Below are 24,417 nucleotides of genomic sequence, written 5' to 3' on the forward strand. Positions count from 1 at the left end.
GCATGCGCGAAAGTGCTCAAAGTTCACGTCGTTTGCCTTGATAGCTATGTGATCCCACAGTTCATGAATCATTTTTGTAAGGGGTTTGCATAATTTCTCGCGGTATATGTCATACTTAGTGAGGGTGCTTGTTGTATCTACCGAGGCCTCGCACTGTTTCGACAAATCCTGTAAATGTACGGCGAAGACAAATGAAGGGAACGTATGGAGGTGGACGATTGCAAACAAGATTTTCTGTTCGTTAAATGGCAGGTAACGCAAGGAAGTGACAGAAAGAACACGCGACAGTCAAGGGACTAGGGGAAGTCATGTTATATTTGAAGCGCGTGGTGTCATCATAGTGCAATTCCTGGTGTTAGATGTCATTTTTTAATGTGATCACGGGTGGGTTATTGTTCCGCCTAATCTAGAGAAACGACCCATAGTGTGCGCATTAGCGACCGATATTGAGCAACGATACGTTGAACTTTTTTTAGTGCGTCAAAAGGGCTCGGACAATGAACTGTCGTCTGCTACGCCGAATCCAGCTGGTGCAATGATGGCGTTTCTCGTTGTTCCCAAGAGAGGGCGGCAGCGTCGCACGCGCCTCAGCGAGGTCGTTCGTTCCAGAATTCTTCAGTCATACAGTTCCGAACTGCGCTACAAAACCTGGACATGCCCATGACCGACACTGCGAGGGTTGTGCAGATGGTTGCGTCATCTGGGAGCAACAATACAAAACATGAAATTGCCGCGGCGCCGCATCTAGGTGCGTTTTGCAAGCATCTCAACGCCGCATGTAAAACGCTGGCGTAGTTGCGAGTGTATATTAGTTTATTATTTTGTCAACAGAAGACGCGACAATCAGCAAGTGTCTGGTATAAGCTAATGGCGAGTTCGGATTTTGACGCATGGAGACTACGAGTTGTTTCGCGACTCGTGTGATTGAAGAACTCTGGTTCGTTCAGCGCGTGCAGCGTCGCCAGCGCCCTCTCTAGCCCGTGCGGCGGCGTCCCTCTCAGCCTCCTGCTGCGCTGTCGTCGAGAAGAGAGCCGCGGAGTGGTAGTGGTGGCCCTGTTCAGTAGTCGCGGGGGTTTCCTCTGGTGTGTGCTGTGCGTGCGTGGTGGCGGGGGTGATGCCGATTGCGGCCCAATTAGCAGCAGCGTCGTCCCACTGATCTGGAGGTGTTCTGCGCCATTGCCGCAGGCTGCCGTTGGTCGAGCTTGGGCCCGCCGGTGTTCCACAATGGAGACCCCGATGGAGTAGTAGCGTACCGCAGCCAGCGCGCCGCTGGGTATCGGCCTTTGTCTGGCGGCGACACCATGGCGGTGGTGGGTGCCCGCTCGGGCCGCCCCGTGATCGCGTTCACGGGCGCCACGGCGGCCGCTCCTCAGCAGGCCATCCTGACCGCGGCCCAGCCCTTCTACCACCCGCCCGTCACGGTGCAGGATATACAGCCGGACAGACCCATTGGATACGGAGCCTTCGGCGTCGTCTGGTGAGTCTCTTCTTTGTGCCCTTTGTGCGGCGCCGCTTCGGGGGCGACAGCCCGCCGTGCCAAAGCCCTCGCCGCCGGTCATGCACCCGCCGGGGCTGGCGCTCGCTGCCGGGGCTTAACCCCCGTTCGTTGGCCGATCCACAGGAAGGCCCGGGACGCCGTTTCGCGAGTCCCCGCTTGCAACTGAACGACCGAAAGTAGCGCCGAAGCCAACCGCGCCGCCGATCGGGTCGGCTCGTCCAACACCACCTAGGCTCGTCGTGCAGCGCCTTCGCGATACAGAATGCGTACTAATCTTATCGTTCTGGTGGTTTAACGGAACGCGCGTTTAATGAGCTGCGACTTATTTTCGACCTCTTTGGAGAGATAGGCCGCACGACTTGATCTGACTCAATTTCTGGTTTGCCTGATCTCCTCGTGTCCGACGATCTGGCCGATCCGTGACCAATGTGCGTGTTGAGAGGCCATGCGACGGGGTTGGTGTGCATATGGCTGTGCTGCTGCGGACACGGCCCAGCGGTTTCACGGTCGTCGTTTCGTGCAGGCCAGCTGTCCGCCGCCGCCAGCGGTCACCCCTCGTTTGCGTGCAAGGGCTCTCCACACGCACGCCCCTTTGCCATCCTTCTCCTTGCCGGCCACGTTACGACGTCCTGCGATTCTCTTTTGCGGGCTTAATTAGGCGCGGGCATGCACTTCTGGAGAATAAATAAAAGCAAACGGCCTGTCCCTCCTGCCGTAAGTAACGGTCTGCTGCTCTCCGCTGGCTACGCGGAACGGATTTTGTCGTGCGCCGGACGGAGGTCATTGGCCACGCAGTTGTTCCCCCCTCTAGCGCAGCTCCGCTCTGATCTGCAGTTGTGATAAGGGTCGTTGTAGCAGTGTAGAGCGTAGTACAGCAGTGCTACGCGACCCCTACACCGGAACAATGGTTTCGCTGCCATCGTTGTTCGCTGGCGCATTTTAGCTTCGAGTTGCTTGCCTTCGGCCTCGGTAGTGTCCGAGTTTTGTCACCTACAAAGCGTGAACCCGTAGTGCTATCTTGATCTTCACGTGTTGCCTCAACAACTTTTATAACATTATTTTTTTCTGCACTTTTGCCTCGCGTACAAGCCCGCGTTTCTGTGCTGCGCCGCATAAAAGCATTGAATATCCATTCTGTGCGTTTTCTCGGAAATAATGCACGTCATTCTTACTGTGTTCCACATGGTTTCGCAGCGATTTCAGTTTTTGCGGAGCTGTGCTGTAATTGCCCCGAGTTCCACAAGGACAAGCGTCCCCACATGGCCATTGTGTCACGAGAGGCTTATTGTTCCACTTGTAATCACTGTTTCTCGCGTTGCATGGCTTCTCGTCATACGTAACCTCAAGCGTTATTCGAAGATTGTAGGTTCGGCCCCTACCTGCGGCAAATAGATTTTTGGTACACTTTAATTGCTCCCCATTTTATGTCATAATTACTATACCACAGTTAAAACATACAAGTAATATTTTACTTAGCTTCATTCTCTGTTGGTTTCACTAGGATGTGTAGCCTCACTAAGCTACACCTGTCGGCACAGAATGTGCGTTTGGTTCGTTTTCTTCGTTAAAACTTTTCAGGTGCGTAGAGCGAGACGGTATGTTTCGTACAACGTCCTTCCGAGCGCTGTTTCCGGTTCGATCGCGGTAGGTCATGGGTTTGCACTATGCTTCGAAGCTTGACTACAAGTGAGCAAAAACTGGTCAAATCTACTTGACTCTCACGCAGCATGCTGCAGAAAACCTCGTGCACTACGTCGCACAGTCGGCCATCAAAAACTTAGGACGAGGACTGCGCTTATCGCGCTCGGCGCAGCTGCTCGGTGCGAGCGGCTGTTTGTTATTTTATTTTTTTATTCCGGCAACGGCTGGTGTCGCGGATTAAAGGGAAAGAAGGCATGGCAGGTGCACTGCTAGATGCTTCGTTCTGCAGTTAAAATTTATTGGTTTGTCTCCACGTGAGCTGCAGAAAAGCGTGCAGAATGTAAGTACTTGCGTGTCACGTAAGACTGGGCAGCTGCAGGAGGTAAAGGTCGTCGAGCAACCGGCAGTTGCGTAGAAAGTAGTAGTACCTGTCAGCAAAGTCTTATCTCCACGTTCCTGTCCATTTGGGCGAATTAGTGCTTCTCGTCGCAGCAGCGCCCCCCGCCCACGCGGTGTGCTGCGCGTCTGACCGTGCAAATGGCGGATACCAGCACGATCCGTTTTATGATGCGTCCCCGCGTACTGTGGTGCGCGCGTGTATTCTCGGAGCTAGCGGCGCGCGTTCTCGCGAATCGTCGCACCGGTGCCGGGAGAGAGCGGACCCTCTCTTTGTCCTCTGCGTGAGGCCTTTTCTCTAATTTGCCCGGCGCTCGTGAACACTGCCTGTCGTGACTTTCATGCTAACAATTCGTGGCAGATCGTAGAGCAGCCAGAGACCATGCACTTGGCGACCAACCCTTGTACTGCAGCTTGATCGCCTTTTGATACGCTTGATTCAGTTGCTTATGAAAGCGACTTCATTAATACAAAGCGCACGGGTGACGTACAAAAGATATTGTTCTAATGACTGCATCTTTCATGGTGTAAGATTCAGTCAAAAGAATGGGATGCAAGCCTAGTTTGTTGATCATAAATACATATTGAAAACAATATTACACACGCATGGCGGATTAGGCAGGGAGATCTGAAGAATGCATTAAATACAATATTAGAAGGCTCAGGTCGGCCTCATAGGAGCACCACCAGCATTATTCCATCATCATCCTTTGTGGCACTCCAACCAAGAGGCGTTGTTCCGACAATGGCGACTGCGATGGCGTCGTCACTGCAAGTGAGACAGATGGCGGTTATCTCGATGGTCTGGTTGGGGACCTCTTGACATCTTCTCCAATGTAATTAAGGCTTGCGATAAGTGCGTTAGACGCGGGGCCAACCAGTACCCTTCAAAATCGCCCCGTTTTAACCCTGGCACTGTTGTGCGATCGGGGCCATTGTAGTTCCTGCGTTTTCGTTCGCCGCATCATCGGCCTCAGTTCACCCCTGCGCGGTCATTTCGTGGGCCTTGTCCTGCCAAGGTTATTCGAAGCAGACTAATTCTGATAATCTGGCTACATCTACATGGAGAAGGGAATACGCATAAGCCCATCTTTCTTTCACTATATTTTTGTTCGACAGCTTAGGCGAGAATATTTCGCTCTACACTGGCAAATGGCCGTGGAGAAGAAGATGCGGCGACGCCGCGCGGCTGCCTCTGAGGTCGGAGGTCACATGTGCGCGTCCTCTCTCTCTGCTTCCCCCGAGGGTAGGGAGGAAGTCGGGCTGCCAGCCGATGATGGCTGCCGGTCGGGGCAACATGCGAAGCCGACAAGTCTTTTTTTTTTTCTTTTTTTTTGCTCTCTCTCATTGTTGCGCCAGCACTTGGGTCTGCTTGCTGTACACCCCCCCTTCCGCTCCCCCCATCGTTTCTCAGCCGGGTCGGCGGGCTCGAATGGAAGTGCCGCTGGCACAGGGTGGAGGGGGATTCCCCGTCTCCCGCAGACAAAGAAGTTCGAGGCTTGCGTCGCTCCTCTGGGGTCTCTTTCTCCCTCTCTCTCTCTAGGGAGGAAGAGTACCATCCCACTGCATGTTGGTTGAGCTCGCCGTAGCGTCGTTACTACCCTTGCTGTCCCCCTCCCCCGTTTTAATATTAATATTTTTCTCTCTCTCAATCGTTCAAGAATATATCCTCGTATACGAGTCCGTATTCACCCGTGGGCAGACTTTGCGGCGTCGGATTCTCGCCGACGCTTGGTTCATGGCCCGACTTGTCGAGATCTTCGGGCTTGGTTCGGGAGGGGTGTGTGTGTGTTCTATCCTGGTTGCACTGCGGATATATCTTTGCTGCTGCTGCGTGCACTACTTTCATTCGGCGGCGCCGCCATCGTTCCTTTCTTCTTCGCTATGGGAGAAAGAGGGGTGCCTGGCCGGTCGTTTTTGTGGGGCGGGCAGCTTCGTTTCGGGGGGCCGAAGGCCCCGCGCATCTGCTGTACATGGCGGCCGAATGCTGGATACTACCCCTGCTGTGGAGAGACTGCAGTGGCAGCCGGGCTAGGCTGGTAGTTTCTTCGTCCAGAAGGAGGGTTCGCCTCGGGGCCACCGCTCGCCCCCTTCTGCTGCCTGGTCCGGTTTCATTGTCTTTTTTTCTTATTTCACGTCGGCGGTGTGACGCCGTTGTCCTTTTCTTTTTGTCTAGCTTCGACGGCGTTTCTCTAGCTACAGTACTCTAGCTGCGCATTTTCGCGTGGATTCGTCGGCGCCGAAGCTGGCCCCCTGTTGCCGCTTCGTACCACTTCGTTGTGCGCCGCGCCGCCACTCGGTGTTGCTCTTTTCTTTCTGGCGCAGAGCTCCTCCTTTCGCTGTCTGCCCGGCCGCTCTCTTGTCTTCTTTAAAAGTATTCCCGCCCGGTGAACTACCCGAGTACTTGTTTCCGCTGCTTTTTGTGTCGCGGCCTCGCGGGCGTTAATTTCGCGGAGCCCTCCACCGCTCAAATCCGGTTCCATTGCAATGCGCGCTGACCCCCCATCGGCGCCTGACCGCAGCACCAGGGAGAGGGCCAGTTCAGTGGACATCGAGAATGACCGGTCGGTCATTTGGGAAGTTCGTGAACTTGGAAGTAAGGGTGGGGCTCGCGAGCGCTAAATTGAATCGTACCTTAGAACGAGCGACGGGAAACGCGGCTGCGCATCTTGTTCCAGAGAGCGTTAGGTTTTGCGCACCTACACTTCCAGAAACCAAACCGCCTTGCCTTGAATGCCAGAAGTTTCTCTTGTTCGGGTACGCAGAATCTAAAGCTCTCTATTGCCTTGACAACTTTTAAGGCGAAAACTTTAGATGCCTCATCAAAACGCGGAAAGTCACCGTTTGCGTCAACACGAGTGATTGATGACGTGACCCTATGACGTCACAGGTTGCCGTAATTTGACGCCACTATGACGTCATCACATGACATCGTGGCTTGGTCAAAGGTGGGCCGATCCAGGAGGCACTGCAAAATCATCTAGAGGGGGTCTGGTTGAGGAGCACTTAGATGTGTTACCGTGGCAACGACGCCGAGCCATCGTTTCTTCCGAGTCGAGTGAAACCACCCAGGTGTGCATCTCGGTATATGACGTTCTCCAAACAGCCCAGGTGCAGTCGTGCGTCGCAGGACATCGTCAGGTCTGATGGAGACAGTGGCTCAGCCCATTCTTGCTGCATCAGAGGGATCCCTCAGTGTGTCATCGAACTGATTCACTTTATCGACGAAGGGAGCCTAGGAGAGGGCGCCCCTTCGCACTGGCTCGCGCGTGCGGGTCGTCGTGTGGATACGCGAATGCGTAGGAAACAAAACAAGAGGGGCTGCTGTGCCAGCGTGATGAACGATAGGAGAGCAGTGACGAGGGAGTCCGTCTGGGCGCCAGCGATAAGGTGGTGAGACTCCGTTGTCTTGGAAAGCGCTCTGGCGCCGGCGTTGCGGGTCACGCGCGGCACCGGAATGCCGAAGGTCGTTGGTCGAGTCTTGCGCTGTGCAGATAGTAATGATGTCCGGGGGAGCGCAATGATTGCGGGAAAAGCCGGCGGCGAGTACACTTGAAAAAAATTGGCTTCTTTAGAGAGTCATTTTTGTCTCACAACAATGACCATATCCGGAATACTGAATACCATTCCGTTTGCTCGATGCCGTCATGCTTCGCCCTGCATATGTGGGCGCCCTGGCGTAATTCAAAATGACCAATGAAACGGGCGTTTTTCCGACTAGTATTCCGTAATAAGCCAGTGGTATAGGCCCGTTGGCTTACCTGCGTTTCCTTTCTTGAAAACTCGGCATTCGCCACTTTCTTATGGAAGTACCGGACGCGCACGATAGATGGAAGTTGTTGTGACTGAAAGACTCTTCAAAGGACGCGACTGTCTTCAGAGTGTACTCCACGTACCCTGAACACAAAGGTGTGTTTGGGGTGAGTTTTTGGCAAGCAACAATAATAATTTCCCGCGAACATTCTCTCATTATCGCCGCTCGCCCCGTACGTCTAGGGCACGAACGACGTGCGCTCTATCATCGTGACATAGCATTCTTGATAGAAAAGTAGCGAACGCACCGTTTTCGAGGAACCGGACGATTGCTGTTGCGTGGGGGACATACACCTCTTTTTTTTGTTGTTAGAGTGAAAGTCTGGAATAATTCGTTTCAGGGGGGCAGATATGCGACCCCGGTGGGGATTTCCTTTTCGATGACGTCACCGACTTTACAGGGAGCGTCGAAGGCCGCCGGGCCTAGTAGATTGACCGTGGCCTTTTCGCTGCCCTTAAGGTTCCGAGTTCTGTAGGAACCTTTCGGCATTTTTCTCGGTACGTAAAAGTGTGACAGGAAGTACGAAGCTCGGGATACAATTTAATGAAGGTCATCCCTTAAAAGTCGGGCCCGGCGTCATCGACGGGGTCGTAATGTCGCGACAAAAAGCAGTACTTGCTGACGTCATGTAGTATTAAAGGGACACTGAAGAGAAACAATGAATCGGTTTAGATTGATAAATTGTACTTTCAGAACTATATTGTCGTTAATTTCACCGTCATAGGTGTATTAATAAAGGAGAAAATGAAGTTCGAAGTTTCGTTATAATTGTACTTTCAGAACTATATTGTCGTTAATTTCACCGTCATAGGTGTATTAATAAAGGAGAAAATGAAGTTCGAAGTTTCGTTTGTAAATTTCGGAGCCATAATCTCCACGCGTGACGTCACGTATTTCAAAGTGTACTTATCGTATTTTGGCACCATTGGCACCATTGGCTCAACAAAATTTCCTCAAACTTGGTATATTAACTACATGGCCCCCTCAGTGTACTTAATTTTTACCGTTTAGGAACTACCTAGGCCCTAGTAGGCGCCGTCAAAATATGCGACGTCACGGCGATTGGTGCGAGAACTTCATAGTGACGCCGCCACCCACATTTTCTTTTTGCGTGTTTTCTCGATTACTAAGCGTCTTATCGCAGCAAGTGTGGTGTTTTTGGAATCGTGAAAAAGTAGTTTACTAATACGAGAAAAATCGTTTTGTTCTTTAGTGTCCCTTTACCGGCTTGCTTGTTGTTTTCTAAATTTGCGCAAGTATTCCTTCGACATCATAACTAGATCACGTGGTTTCAGCGCACGTTTCAAACAGCTTATCGATGCACGGGCTAATTTTGTCGTCCGTCCGTGCTCTTGTTGCTCGACGCTGTGATCCGCCGGCTTGTTAGTGGCTACTGTGTTAAATGATAAGTTAATTACCTCAAGCCGTGCTCGTGTCTCGAGTATAGTCTCTGGAGATAATCCGCGGGCGGGAATCCGTTGCAGTGTTCGCGTTATCTCGCCTAAATGTCGCCGCACGCTTGGTGCATTGGCCGTGGGATTCAGTACGTCTGAAAACGGGAAGATTAAATGAACATAACGAAATGTATTATGGAAAGCGTAGGCGTTATTAAAGCTGTTAATCAAAATATTTGAGTAGTGCGACTTGATACCAACCTGAATGCCAAGTCAGAGAGGTCTAGAAAGTTCATCATGATAGTGTTATACTCGTCACGGGAACAGCAATGACAGTGTTAAATTTCTGATTGGACAGTAAACAAGCCAATTTTCTCGTGCGCTTCAGCACATAGCTCACTGCCCATGGAGCCTCGAATACTTTTTTTTTCTGTATAGCCCCCCCTTTTTTTTCTCATTCATTCTTCCTCTTGTTCAGTAAAGTTCGCACCCCATCCCGCGGTTCTGTTCAAAATTCATGAGAGGTCCGGCGCTGGCAAATTTCCATCGAGGTGGTCGGATAGAAAGCGGACGACGACATTCGCCGGGAGCTGCTTGCTTTTGCCGATCGATATTTCCGATGGCTCTCCCAAACAATCTGCCGTTCGTTCGGACCGTCCCATAGCTCCGGGCTCTCGTGTCTCTCGTGGGCGTCTCCCGCGGCGTCCTTTAAAAGCGTTGTACAGTGTATCCTCCTCAGAAGCGAAGACTTGCTGACGTACACGCAATCGCTTTTAAAGCGAACCTTTATACGGCCAGGCGAAAGGAAAACCAGTCAGTCCGAAGTACGCAAGAGTCTATCATTATCATGAACGGGTATGTGCCACAGAAATTGGGCAAGCCCACTCTGCTCGTCCCAGTAAATAAACAACGAGTAAATGAAATGAATAAATCCACTACTCACAACTGGTCCACTAGAAACGAAGGAAACACGTGGATTTCTAAGATCCTGGACAGACGTAACCAATAACGAGAAAGGCATTACTGAACCGTCGGGGCCAACTCTGTGATAAACGCCGGGGCCGGACGTCTCGGCTTCGCGAGTTTTCGTGAAGATCATATTGAGGTCGGTGATGAGGCTGATGTGTAAGTACAGTAAAGTCGACAAGAAATAAGGTGGAGGAGTTGCATAAACTGCCCGTATACACGGGAGCGACCTCGCGTGGCACGATGAGCAGATGATAGGAAGGAGAGGGAAAGAAACTTCGTTTATCGCACGTTGCCGGCTGGGTGCCGCAGATAACTTTTCGTCTGGGGCAGTGACGCGCGAAGCTTCCTTTCGCGGGGGAAGTTTCAGTATCTGTACTGCGCAACCGTCGCGGCCGTAAACGGAAGTTGGTATCGGTATACGCGCTTCCGTTAAAAGGTTAAAATAGCGGGTAACATCCGGGGGCGGCTGGGGATGCCGTACCTTACGCGCTCTCTTTAACTCTCTTTAAATGTGCATCGACAAGCCCAGACTTGTGTTCCGGAATTCGCGTTTCCGTTCGGACCCACGAACGTCGGTTTAGTCTGTTGTATTTTCAGGTAAACAGCTGGTTCCGTGCACGACATGATGTGGTAACTTCTTTGTGATGAGAGATCGTCGTGCATCGAATGCCGGTGGAGTAGATATATGGGCATAGGGAGAGGAGGAGGGGGCTGGGGGGAGGGGGCATGCCTTTTAACGAAAACTCTCAGCTAGCTTTAAATAAATGATTTAACTAAATGCTTTTTCCTGCTATTTTGCTCTTAGAAGACCACCGTAGTGGCGACAGATTGTTGTTTCTCTTGCGCGCGCGCTTTCCTCTTTCTAACGCCCAAGTGATTTAGGTCTCTGGGCTGTTGTGTTGACAGTGATCGCAACATAGCGAGGGCACCAACACTTTGGTTTCTGTCCCTCCGCCGCCTTCTATTCCGCCGTTCTGGAGAAAAAAGAAAAGCGCAGTTCGCCTTTTCCGGCGATCTCCCGCAGCTTCGCGATGCTTTCCTTGGTGTTCTTGTGTAGCTCGTCTTCCACTGAGGCCGCCGTGTGCCCAAGGATGAGGAAGGAAGATCTTTCGTCGTTCAAGGCGCCTCCGATGCTCGCCCGTCGTCCTTCGGGAGCGACCACGCTTTTAGCAAGATCCCGCCTCGTCCTCCTCATCCCCTCTGCCAACTCACTTCCTCCTCCTCCTCATCCTCATCTGATCGTTGCTAGGTGCGCCCGCACGGACCCTCCTGCTGCTCGCTTCCGATCCCTTCTGGTTGCCCGGGACGCCACGCGTCGTCGCATTTTGGCGCGGCTTTTCTTTGCCACCCTGTAGCGTCAGCCATTTGATTGGGATGCGTTGCTTCGTTTGGCGGAGGAACATCGGCGTGTATGGACTGACGCCTCTGTATTATTTTTTTAAATGACCTGTGTTGTCAGTCAGCCATCTTCTCTGCTAACAAGCGTCCATGTTGATCAGTCGGCCTTGCATTCCTACGTGACTCTTCCCGAGACGTTTGAATGCATGGAAAGCAGAAGTTCGGGGGAAGGTGGATGCTTTAACAGACGAAGAATTCGTGGAAAACGGTGTGTCGCTGTAGCCGACGCTTCGACAAGCCCGCTTGTCGCATTTCATGCACAGGCGAACAGTAAGACGAATCGGAAAAAAAGAACTGCATTTCATTTATCTGCCTTGACATACATCCATGATTAGTCTATCGCCGAAACTGCGGAATGGCCGAACGCTCATCGTTGAAAGTTACGCATCAACCGTCGAGCGCAGTGGCATAAGCACCCCGTTGTGTTGCGTTCAGATTTGCTTTCATAACGAACGGAGGGAGACCCGGAAAAATAGCAGAAATTACTCGTTCACTCACGAACAGTGTTTGCTTTAGCTTTGCGTCTCCTCGCATAGCGTGTTGCTGCGGGTCAGGCAGTGAGCAACATGGCGTGGCGTCAACACTGTATGTCACTGCAAATAAGCAAGATTCAAACGGTTCGTCTTCGTGGCCCCAACATCTGAGGAGCCCTCTTGAGTGCTCTTGGTCAACTGCACTCGTCCTCAGGGGAAGTGGGGCTGTGATTAGCCGCTAGCAACCAGCCTCGCGTGCCGCTGTCGCCGGATAACTCTATCGGCCGTTCACGCAGGCTCTGTGTAGTATACACGTGCGATAATCCATTTCTGGCGTGTCTCTATTGGGTCTTATACTTCGTTCCATGTCCTTCTGCTCCAATTTTTGCCTTTTAGGCAGTATGCATTGCGGATTAGAACGCATTCTCCTTCCCTCAATAGTGAAGTGCGATTGTGCGTGAAGTGTGCTGGGAGCATTGTTAACGCATTATTAAAAGCAAGGTCGTTGAGTATACTTTGAAGGTGGATAGGGGGGGGGGGGGGGGTGGAATTGGGCTTTGTCTTGGACGGGCATTACGTTACACTCGGACGTTGGCAAAATAAGTACTCGCAAGAAAATTCGGCAACAGCAGCATGTGCGATAGAATCGCATCAGAAATACGTCGGCATCTTTATATAGCATTGCATCCTCCACTTTGTATGTGTCCGGTACATTAAAGAAATTATGAAAGGTAGACAGAGATAGCGGTAGAAGTAATTGGTTTATTTCGTATCCAGATTTACTGGCTTCTGGAAAACGTTATTTCGAAGAGAGTGGGGAAAAAAATCAAATACCACGTTCGGCTAACTCTGCGACGTCGACAGTCAATCCAGGTGGCCTTGCATGGCGAGCAGCAGCAGGCACGCAAGAAAAAATAAATAAAAGGAATCCACACAAGAGGTACAGCTAACTGGCGTGTTCCACAGTTGTGCTCTGTGCGGGCTGCAAGTGATGAGCGGCGGAAACAGCGCAGTCGATGGAGCTGCGTTTTATTTATTTATATATGTTTTCTCCCGCGCATTCTGTGACGCCATGCGACCTCCAGACGTTCCCGTCGCTCTGCGGGCGAGTCAGTGGGCTTCGATTTTCCCGGCTGCTAGAAGAATGGGCACAAAAGTAGGAGGCCAGGCGTGTGGAGTGTACAGAACTGCATCCGACTTGTCGGCACCGTGTTTGAGGCTTCGCGTTTCTCTTGCTGAGCGGCAGCGCCGCCATCGCATCGCAAGCCGAGGAAAGACAGGGCGGGCGTCCACTTACAAAAGGCGCCGCCGGTGTTCTTGCTGGACGAGAACAAGTATGGAGACGCTGTACGGAAAGACGACAAACGAAAAGAATCATAAACCCTTCAATCACCTTGCGGGCCCCCGCAGAACTGATTTTTCACTACCCCTCTACTTAGCGTTGTCCGTCGTTTCGTCTGACCCAATGTGATTTACTATCCTCCGTATAGCTCGGGCGGTACAGCGACCGCCCTGGCAAGGTGCAGGACCTGGGTTCGAACCCTGGACCAGGGCGAATTCTCGTCACTTAAGTTTATTTTTCTCGTGAAATGTTTCTGGATTTTCCTACGAAAATATTTCCATGTCTAGGGAGCCTCACGGAGGCGCGCACATGTAGGCTCCATATCCCTGTCATGAACGTTCTTCCACCTGGCGATCTTTGGCAGTACTGATTATATAAGATCTGGGGTTTAACGTCCCAAAACCACGATATGATTATGAGAGACGCCGTAGTGGAGGGCTCCGGAGATTTCGACCACCTGGGGTTCTTTAATGTGCGCCTAAATCTAAGTACACGGGCCTCAGACATTTTCGCCTCCATCGAAAATGCAGCCGCCGCGGCCGGGATTCGATCCCGCGACCTTCGGGTCAGCAGTCGAGCGCCATAACCACTAGACCACCGTGGCGGGGCGGGCAGTACTGATTCGCTATACGTAATGATACATGCCAGCAGGTATATTATACTGTTTCGCGTTTACTTAACGGCTGATGACTGAGAAAAGGTGAACGTGTGGAAAAGTGTATGTAACTGCGCTCACCCCACGCCTTCCACTTAACCACGGCAAACCAGTGCGGGAGTTCTGTTACCCAATTGCAATCTGCGATCGGTAAATTGCAACGCGGCTGTCGTCGATCGATACCACGAGTGGTCAGGCGCGCCACCCCAAGGCCTGTCTCTTACGCAAGACAGAGCTTCTGGGAATGCCCGTGGCCTGCGCTCCTAGTGGTGGCGCAATAATTTGAAAACTCTGCGATTAGCGTAATCCCACGCACGAACTTAGAAATGTAGGTGCCGCGAACTCGATGAAGCTTACGGGCCTTTCTTAATCATTTTAATGCGCGACCCTATAGAGAGCGAACGCCTTTCGGACACCATTGTATGTCGTGAGCTGGCCTTCTCACCTCCGAACAGCTTGTCTCGATGGATGCCAGCCTTATGGACTCCACCTGCAAACCCTGTAGTCTTGTTGGCTTCCTCACTTCCGTGCTGTATTCCTCTGCGACGCCTACCGAAGAAATGTCGGTGTCAGGAGTCGAGAATGTAGCAGAGGAATGCGACTGGTAGTTTTTTTACTATATTGTCCCACGGCTTCGTCAAACTGTCATCTATGAGAGCTTTTTCCGTTGAGATGGGTGTAGTTGAAAGGAAATTGTGCAGTGTGTGGTCGGAATGACCCACCTCGCTTTTTTGTTTGCACCCATTGTATGTGATATACATATATGTTATATACAAACACACATACGCACATGAAGGTGTAGACTACCCGCCAGTATGAAATCGTGGCCATGTTCCCTGGGTCTCCCGCGTCGTGTGTCACATCTGACTCGATGCAAAGAAAGTTCGAAATTTGTGAGGGGGGAAAATAAGAAATCATGCGACACCTTCACCACTGTCTGGCGACCTACTTGCAAGCATCTGCCTCGTATGTAGCCGTTCCGAGACGCTTATACAATCTAGCCGACACACGTGCAGGCGCAAGAGGTGCCCTTATACATCACTGCATCGAACGACAGAAAGCTCAGTTCTTTGGTATGGTAAGGCGCGGAGAACACGTACTCGAGAGAACACGTGTTGTCTTGTTTCGTGATGGCTCTCGCATGGGGGTTTGTTCTTCGTATCCACGTGATGGCTGGCCGCCGCGCCACTTGCGTAAAGCCGCCTACCTCTACAAGACTCGCGCTGCGGTAGCAGGTGAGGCGCGCGTGCGCCCCCTTCGCTCTCTCCGTCGACAACGTGGCTTCGGCGGCGTGGAAAGGTTATTACGCCTCATCCGTGCATTGCGCGCCGGTGGCCGGCGCGCGCGCTTGGATCGGTTGCTAGAGGAAACCGCGCGTAGCGGCAGGCGGCGCCTGGGGCCGTCGGTCTGCGGAGCCGCGTGCCCGTTCGTCGACACGTGTTTACGGGTCTGCGGCGCGCCCCAGCTTCCGCGTGACTCCGCTGGCTTGGTTGCTGACACCGCTCGCGCCCATCAGTCGGTTTTTCTCTGTTATGCAAAGAACCCGACTGTCGTCTCGCTTTCGTCCGGCCTTTATACATGTTCTGCGTGTGGCACTGCGCGCGGATATGGAGGGAAGCCGTACACGTGTTAGTGCCGCTTGCTGCAGATCTAACGCGGCCTTGAGACGCCGGCGCTCTGTTGTTTTGCGTTTCGGTCGGAGCGACGTGCACGATAGTATGCTCGACCTTTCCTGCATTTTATAATTTTTTTTGTTCCTTAGTGGAACAGGATGTCGACGCGGGCTTGTTTTTTTTTTTTTTTTTTTTTTTTTTATCCACGAGTTTTGCGCAAGTCCACTTCGTGGAAAAAAGGAGAGCGAGCGTCATAATTGCGGCTGTTTTTGTGCTGGCGTCCTGTCCTCTCTTACCGATAATACTGGAAATAGATTTCTGCCACTGGCGCTTTTTTTTTTTCCTGGGAGCGAAGATCGAGAAATTCGAAGTGGCAAGGTATTCGCGCTTCTTTTTTTTTTCTCCTCCTTCGCGAAGCTCCTTGGCTCTATCTATAACCAGCGATATTAGCTTGCTACGAGAAAGCAAACGAAAAAAGGACGGTGATAAGTACTCTTCAGCACGAACTGATACCACGGCATTCAACAGCGCTTCATGTGTTCAGGCCACGCCCTCGGCGCACGTCTAAATTTTGACGTGGATCTCGTAATTAGTACACCGTTGTAGATAATACATTAACTACTGGACTGCTGACCCGAAAGTGGCGGGTGCGATTCCGGCCGCAGCGGTCTCATTTCGATGGAGGCGTAATGGTAGAGGGCCGTACTGTGCGGTTGTCAGCGAACTTTAAACCCCAGGTGGTCAACATTTCTGGAGCCCTCCACTACGGCGTGCCTCATAATCATATTCTGGTTTTTAGCGCGTAAAAACCCAGAAATCAGTTATGTATAGATAAAACGATAACTAGTATGTAAGAGACACCATGAAAAATAATGTCAAAGCTAGCCGGTGCGAAAACATAAAAAAAAAAAAAAACTGGGGGGTCGTTGGCCTTCTGTCATTTATTTTGGCGCTGCTTTCTTACGCCAAGCCTTTTGTGACTAAAAGAGTGGCTTTTAATTAATTTCATTTATGCACGTAGATGGGTGGTTTGCTAAATACAGTTCAACTTGTAGCATTGAAAACTCCCTGTCGGCGTGTGATCGGCGGCCGGGGCTTGGCGAGCCCTTGGTGGGCGGCAGGTTTCCCCCGGGATCACGCGGCGGCGCACGTGCTGTTGTGGCCGCGCCGGCTGCTGCCGCTGCAATGCCGCGGTCTCTCCTCCTCTCGCCTTCTATGCGACGACGCCTTCGCGATGCCGTCGCGGGTGCGCTTTGCAAAGCGCCCGTCTTTTCACCGACGGAGTGGCGAACGACCTTGTTGTTGTCTTGATATTTTAAGGGAGGAGAGAGGGCTGTAGAAAAGAAATTATTTGCGTATCACGCATTCTCCCGGTCGCGGGCACGAGGAAAATAGGAAAGTACGAGCGCTGCGCGGGCGAAACCACGATGGAAGAATTCCCGCGGCTTCGCCTGCTGCCTCACCATAGTGTCGTCGTCGTACAGTGCTCAACGAGTGCGCGCGCCATTTTAATCGCAAAAAAAAAAAGGTTCCAAAAGCCGCGTGGATTCACGATTCTAAAAGATTTACTCCAGATAACCCGCCTTTCGACCTTAGCTTATCCCCTTCCTGCTGTGAACTCGTTATAGCCAGCGTTCAACTCGCTGCGTGCGTAGTTTTCCAGCGCACTCATGTCGCTTCAGTCGCGATTCGTTCAATATCGCCGCGGTGTATAGAAACGCCCATTCTCTTTCGTGCAGCCCCGTACTCCTGTGTTTGATCGTACGCGCGAACGCCGTTTCTCGGTTGTCGCCGCTCTGTGACACACGCCTTGTGTTCACAAGAGGTGGGGAACCGTGCCTGTGTCGTCCGTGGTGCTTGAGGAAGAAGGGCGGGCGCCCGTGTACCGACCGCATGCAGTATGGAGCCTGTTCTTTTGTGTTCCGGGTCGGGGAGGGGGGCTCGCTGGCAAGGAAATCCCCGGGCCGTTCTTCTTTTGATTCGTGCGTCATCCGCGACTTTGACGTCGTCGCCGCCGCCGTTGCGGCACCCCTGGTAGCGTCGCGTTGCGTAACCCCTTCTCGCGGGGATGCTGGCTCCGCGCCCTTTCGGACCGCGCTGCCGCGTTTTCTTCGCCGCGCCGTCTTGACGTGACCTTTTTTTTTCTATGGGACTATTCCTTCCCGGCAGTGGTTTGAGTACCCGTCTGTGCGCCTCTTTGTCTCCTCTTTGTCTACGGTGGCCGTTGACAAAAGAAAAAAAGAGCTGGGGTCACACTCCGCGTAAAGCTCCGCTCGTATCAAAAGGGCTTCTTGTTGGGCATCTCGGTGCTTAGATTGGTTAGGTGTGCTTGATTGTGGCGCGAAATACATTTCGTGAAAATGTGGATAGCAGAGAGAAGTGAAACGCCAACACAGTTTTGGCGCTTCACTTTCTTTTCTAGCCCCCCTTTTAACGAAATGTATCTTGCACTACAATCAAGTGTACCCGACCAATCACCGCTCATCTGCTGAACCTCTTCGCGCAGTAGGCTTGACCTTACTTATATAAACGGTCTTCCTTCCCTCATCCATTGCTGACCGCCGTTCAGGTGTCAGCTGCTCACGCGAGACAGTTAGGGCCATCAGTAAACACTTTCCTTTTTTCCTTCCCGTCTTTTGTAAATATGTGTTTCCTCAACTAAACAACCACTTGCTACTGCTTGGCAGAGTTCTCATTATGGCTAGTGAAGTAATCATGCTTGACTAATAATGGTGCAGGCTTGACTAATAGTGACGCAGGCCGTGTTGGAGGAGCATCGTGCTGCCTCTGCGCTCCATAGTGCTTGTATACAACTAAACGAAGGAAGGTAATAATGTGTTTCATGTATAATATAGCTTCCATAGTTTTCCTCGAAGTAAGCCGCTAGCTGGCCAGCCGGAATGATGCATTTAAAACGCAGCAGAAAGGCGCCTCATTGTCCTGCATGTTTTTCTTTCTAGAAACAAATACAAAACCGTCAACGAAACACACGCGCATGAAAAACGAACTCGAAAACCGGCACGCGCCCAATTTTGGGGCCTCGACCTTTTCCTTCTTGTTATCGTATGTTTGCACAGCGTCGACTTGTGCAACAAGTAGCGTTATCTATATATATATATATATATATATATATATATATATATATATATATATATATATATATATATATATATATATATATATCAGCACTCTGGCAATTGGTTATTTACCGCATAACCTCGAGCGCTAAATGTCCCCTACATTTCCTAAAGCGATGTAACTAAAAAGTTAAAAACGTATTGGCAAGGAGAATGGGCTCATTTGACGCATGTTTTGACTGACGTCAGGCTTGATGTAATTCTGGATTGGTTGTGGTGCCTTCCATGTTTTACTGCGGAGAGACCTGTTTCGTGACGTGCTCTCGGGCGCGCATTGCTACATACGGTCGTGAGCGTGGTGCCCTTTTTCTTCCTTGCAAAACACGACCGTAGTTGCGTCGTATAAAAGAGCACATTTCGTTCGTTCGTTCGTTCGTTCGTTCGTTCGTTCGTTGCTTTCGGGGGGGGGGGGGGGGCAGTAGCATACTACTGGCCATAAAGAACGCACTCCTTTCGTTTTCCTAAGTAAACGTTTTCCCAACGCCTAGCTGTCGTAATTGGCACCGGTCGAGCGATTCCGCAAGAAGCGCGAAATTTCTCGGAAGTTTCGTTCCCGCTGCCACCGAAATAGCGCGCACTGGTTCCGTTCCGGAAATGCGAACTATAAACAAGTTTTCGTGCGTATTAGGTTTATTCACGTGTCTCGCGGATTTGCCAGTCATCGCACGAAGCTGCAAGTCACCATTTCAAGTGTTCTCTTCAAGCTTCTTCTGTAGTAGCGAAGTTCCTGCTCTAATTCAACAATGTCGCTGCTATCTACGACGATGTTAACGAAGTAACGCTTTTGCGTCGGTGTAGATGGCTTTGTGTAGGTGGTGAGCGTAAGCTGCAAGAACCATTCTCTATAAACTCTTCTTGTGTCCTCGTGCTGTTGGCGGCGCTCTGCGCTGCCGATTTTGTTGTCAATTGGAAGCTTTTTTTTTTTTTTTTGCTTTGCATGTGCAAGATTGTGTGTACAATTCACACATAACTTATGCGTGCTGGTGTAGTGCACGGATGCGTGTCTGTACGCGTGCATTTTGTTCTGTTGAAATGTTAGTCGCTGTCACTCGGTAACTTTTTAAAAAATGCGTACAAATTGGCTTGGTGTACGTGTTCTGTTCTGTTCTCATATGATCCATAGGTGCAGAGCTGCGCTCACATTGCGTGAAGCATTGCTTCGTCCCTATTTCGAGATTCATTCATTCATTCATTCATTCATTCATTCATTCATTCATTCATTCATTCATTCATTCATAACACGTACAGATGTGTTTCGAGTTGGATGAACACGTTTATCTGTAAGGTCTGTAGGAGCTCGACAGTTCCACGCCCTTATAAGGCTCACCCCAAAGCGGCCCGTGCATGTACTCGTCTAAGTTAATTTGTGCAATAGCGGTAAAAGGGACGTGTCGTGCCAGCAGCTCACGAGGTTCCCGGCCTCGTTGGTGCTCTCGTTTCGCTCGCGTAAAGTGCGCAACAACCTTTCTTTCGCGAGGCGTTTATTATTGGGAAATTTTCGCGTTGCGTTAAGACCTCTCCTCTCACGCGGCACGCTGTTGTTGTTTGTTCGCGCCAGTTTATTACGGCCGTGCGTCACTCAAACGCTGTCACGCGCGTGGCGCACGTCATCATGGTCGAATTGCGCAGCTCGCGCCTGCCCTTCCGTCACCCCGTGCTTTATCAGATGGTGCGTTGTATATACTGAGCGCGTGTGTATAGTGAACTGGTGGCGACGATTAGGGTTTATTAGAGGTACGCCATCCGCGGTGTGATAAGCGTCCGATTATCATTCGTGATATTTATACTCTGCGACATCTGTGAGTCCCGATTACTCGCGTTTCAGATAAGGTTAACCTTGAAACTATATGCTCTTTGTCATTGGGATATTGTTGATGACGCGCGAGGCAGAGTACAATGACGCCATAATTTTGGGATAAGAGATCTTTGAAGGGAAGTTCAGCGCCGTGTCTCTGTGTTCATATATAGCTCTTACCTTCGGCTTGCCTGGGCTGCGCTGCAATTTCTCGCTCTTGAGTGACGTCTTTCATTGATCGTGCGGAGGCTTTGATGAAATCGAATTTCGGGCAAGCTGTGTACATGGCATCGTCTAGCGTTCGTGATAACACGTTCCACTAGTTAATTTTTTTTTACTTACGCTTGAGAGAGAACTGCGTGTTTCGTGATTTTAACGTCAGGCGGTCGGCGTGTATGGCGTACATCATCGCGCATACCTGCATTCCAAGCCTTGTTGACTTTTTCACGCTGACTTGTTTCACCCGCTGACGCAATAGTCGAAAGCGTTTTCCTCGACTTCCAAGTTGTGTGCAGCACGCGTGCCCCTTGCCACCCCTCCCCCCAAATCTGTCTGGCCGGTGTCCAAGGACGGAAGGCTGCACGCATCCCATAGAGCGCGACAGCCGGCAAACGCGACAAGCGGCTTCATTTGTCGGAAGCGCTCGTTTTACTGCGTTCTTTTGTATCGTTTGTATAATGAGCGCGGCGATGCCTTTCATCGTGCGGTGTAATGTACTGCACTTACGCACTGCGCGTGGGAGATTGACGTCGCTGTTTCGACGCTGCGAGCCGGCTGCCCTTCATCCTGCCCTGTGGCCGTGAATGTTCCTCGTGTCCTCTCTCTCTCTCTCGCTCTCTCTCTTAGCGAAGGGTAGCGAGCGCGCCTGGATGAACCACCGGCAGTCAGTTCCGCCATTCACTCCCAAGAGAGAGAGATGGGCTAATAAAAGGAGAAAGCACGAAGAATGCGGGGGAGGCCTCTCTCCATCCTCTGGTTCTTCTACGGCGACGGCGGATCGTTGATGCTGCGTCTGCGCCGAGCCGCTGACGCATTGGCTGCGGCAGTGGTGACGCGGCGCCGACGTCACGGGGACTTCGGCCCGGGCCGAGAGAATAAAGAAAGAAACCCGGGCCCGGCTAGGCCGCCGAACCTCACCGCGCGCGCGCGCGCCGTTGCAACTATACAGCGGCGACGATGACCTGACCGCCGCTGTTCGCAGTGTGTGTAGTATATACAGCCCCTGAAGCAGCCTGGTTGCGGAGAGCCCGTCCCTAATGTCCTCGCCGCCTATTCGCTTACCTACCTCTGGATGTTTTTCTTCTTCTTCGTTGTCTTGTTTTGACACCGATGTGTTTTCGAACAAGCGCTTTCGTTTCACCGCTTTCGGAGGCGAGATCGGCTACACAGCGCGCCCGACCTGTTGTTGGTTGTCGATGTGCCGACAGTGGAAGGGGGGGGGGGATGGGGGGGTGAACGCCGGGTTAGAGACCCCGGGCCCAAAATCGAGATCGACGAACCGCGCGCGGATCGCTCCCCCCCCCCCCCCCCCTCCCCACCCCATTTTTTTTTTTTCGGCGCCGAGTGCGTTGACTCCTGTCGATGCCGCTGGTTGCACGTTTCGTCGGTTATTTGTATAGCCGACGGTGTTAGTTTCGTTAAGGTTTTTTTTTTTTTATTTTAGTCTACCAGCACATTCAGCGTCAGAAATCACGATCGTGTTTATGAGTACGTGACCTCCGCTGATGGTGTCATACGTCTGAGCGTTTCGCTATCGTTATGAATTACCTTTTTTTTTCCTTATTTTTAGCCCCGCGTACTTACGTTTGATGGAGAATCGGAGTCATCATTCCAGTTTTGACATCGAGTACCATATATCATAACGAAGCCAACAGACAATGACGACCATAGAAACATCGGTTCATTAATTACTTCAATTGAAATCAATACACGGTATAGAAGGGAAGTGGATTGGGGTGATACATCTGGGGCCGTATTCACAGAAACGTCTTACGCTAAAAAAAATTCGGAAGAGAATATTTCAGCCAATCACGATGCGGGACGTATCATTAGCGAAGCCGACTGTCCAGTGGGAAAACGCATTTACGAAAGAAGTTTTGTGAATTCGGCCCCTGGCTTATGCATATTAACAGTTCGGCATGTCTGCGTATTGTCTCGTTGTTGTTTCCGTTGTTTTCAGGAGTTGTTTTCGATCCCCGCTGGATGTTGCAAGCGCCACCTATAGCAGCATCGAAAGAAGCACGCTGTGGTGGTGACTGACCGGTAGTATACAGTAGCCACGCGGTAAGCTCGCGAGCGTGTTATTTTCGGTCCCTTCGAGTTGCTAAAACGGCCATCGCCGAATTTCCCCACATCTCATCTTTTCTGGTGGTGACTGGTCTTTCTTTTATTTACCTCGAGTTGTTTCTTTCTTTTTACCACGCGTCTCGCCTCGTGCCGTTACAACTCGTTGTTCGAAGTTCTCGCGATTTTTTTTTTCTTCTTAGCCGTTCTATTTTTGGGGTGGCCCGTTTAACGCAAACAGGCGAGACGTTCACTAAACTCGTGTGGGCGGCCAAACCCTTTTTCTCTCCACGCGATTGTAAAGCAGTTATGGATCCAAAAAAGACGGGCCTGTTCTTATTTTTTTTTTATCGCCTCCCTTTCGCAAACTCCCTCTTGCTTTCTTCTCTTATACTATTCTCCGTTAGCAGTGATCGTTTCTAAATCCGGCCGCACTTCAGCCTCCCCGACTGTGACTTGCGTCTTTGTGTATCAGTCGTTCAATAAACTATACCGTACGAGCGAGCGCTGCTTTCAAACCGTCTTTTTGCGGAGGTCGTGACTAGCCTTTACGTATATATATAAAATAAATTGTGCGCTCAAATCCGATCGCTTATAAAAAAGGTACTGAGTTTGTGTGTATCGTACTGCAGTGGAAAGAAACGTGGCCCTTGTGTCTGTATATATAGGCGAGTTTCTTGTGTTGATGGTTGATGGAATTATACGTCAGTTGTGGTAGATGCGGCCGTCTTTTTGTTTTGCCTTTTAAATCTTTAATTGTGACTTAGTGCACTATGCGACAGATTTAGGGCTGCGAAATTTGCTGCTTTAAGGAAACGAAGATTGTTTAATATGCGTCGTTTGAAGTAGCAGAGTCGAAAATTTTAAAATTATTCTTTAATTACCTCGGCAACGCTGTTGTGGATTGCTGCTGACAATTCCACAACAACAGTCCACGACACGAGGTATTTTAGTACGTAAACGCCTTTGTACAATCAGAACACATTCGCCCTTAAGTTGGGCTTAACCTTCGTTTTGTACCAGGGCAATTTCGTCGAGTATGCATTGACTGAGCCTAAACATGGTACAATTAGCACAAACTACAGTGCACTTTCATAAAAAAAAAGGGTGTTCGTTGACTCTTCTTTGCTACATATATGTGACTCTCCCATGCATAACTCTCTTTAGAGAGCCACACTGACTCTCTTTGGGAGAGTCGTGCGTCCCACGAGAGTCAACGTGACTCTAAGTAGTTACACATGTGAGAGTCACATGGGTAGCAAAGAAGAGTCAACGAACATCTTTTTTTCTTCTTAGAGCGGGGCGCGTTATACCGTTCATCATTTCTGTTTTGTGGATTGTATTGTCCATATTCTTCTGTCTGTTGGCTGCAGCTCTCGTATGAGCGCGAACAGATGTTTTATAAATTTCACTTTGGCTTCCTTTAGTCTGACCCTCTCTTGTTATTGTGCAGTGCATTCGTCTCTCCCACATTTCTCATTTCCCCCTTCTCTGTTTGGGTGCCGGCACGCGGTTCAATACTGCGGCAGCAGCAGCGTTCGCCAGTGCTTCTGCGCAGCCAGTGTTCGAGGTCGTCGTCGTCGTTGTCCTGTCAGCGAGGAACATATATATCCAAGGTTGCGGTCTCTCAATGCCCCCGGGTTGTCGGCCCGCGATATTTGCGAGCTCGTTGAATTTCAACTCCGGGTTCTGCCTCTGCTTTTGGGGCAGACGGCCGGCCGTGGAATTGCGAAGCAACGTTGCGTTGTTTTCCTTTCCCTCGTTTTCATTCCCGGGTAGCCCGGTTGTTTGTTTATTTGTGTGTGTGTGTGTGTGTGTGTGCGCGTGCGTGTGTGTGTGTGTGTGTGTGTGTGTGTGTGTGTGTGTGTGTGTGTGTGTGTGCGCGCGTGCGCGCGCGTGTGTGTGTGTGCGCGCGCGCGCGCGCGCGTGTGTGTGTGTGTGTGTGTGTGTGCGCGCGCCCGCTTTTTCGCCGTATATTTCGTCGTATACCAGGATCTCTTAGCGGTACC

General features: G+C 51.0%; 1 protein-coding gene across 2 annotated transcripts in view; it reads left to right on the top strand.

The window, feature by feature from the left end:
• Nucleotides 1–1,021: 1,021 nt before the first annotated feature.
• The window catches only part of LOC119390241 (serine/threonine-protein kinase NLK), an 87,268-nt gene continuing 63,872 nt past the window's right edge, over nt 1,022–24,417 (top strand). Inside the window, exon 1 of one of the 2 annotated variants that reach the window (XM_049414704.1) lies at nt 1,022–1,477. In XM_049414704.1, coding sequence (XP_049270661.1) covers nt 1,302–1,477 — 176 coding nt within the window. In that variant the 5' untranslated portion in view covers nt 1,022–1,301. Of the gene's footprint in view, nt 1,478–3,419; nt 3,480–24,417 lie in introns of those variants that run through there. The other variant, XM_037657813.2, reaches the window with a different exon arrangement.

This window comes from Rhipicephalus sanguineus, chromosome 4 (genome assembly GCF_013339695.2).
Source record: "Rhipicephalus sanguineus isolate Rsan-2018 chromosome 4, BIME_Rsan_1.4, whole genome shotgun sequence".
Taxonomy (NCBI): domain Eukaryota; kingdom Metazoa; phylum Arthropoda; class Arachnida; order Ixodida; family Ixodidae; genus Rhipicephalus; species Rhipicephalus sanguineus.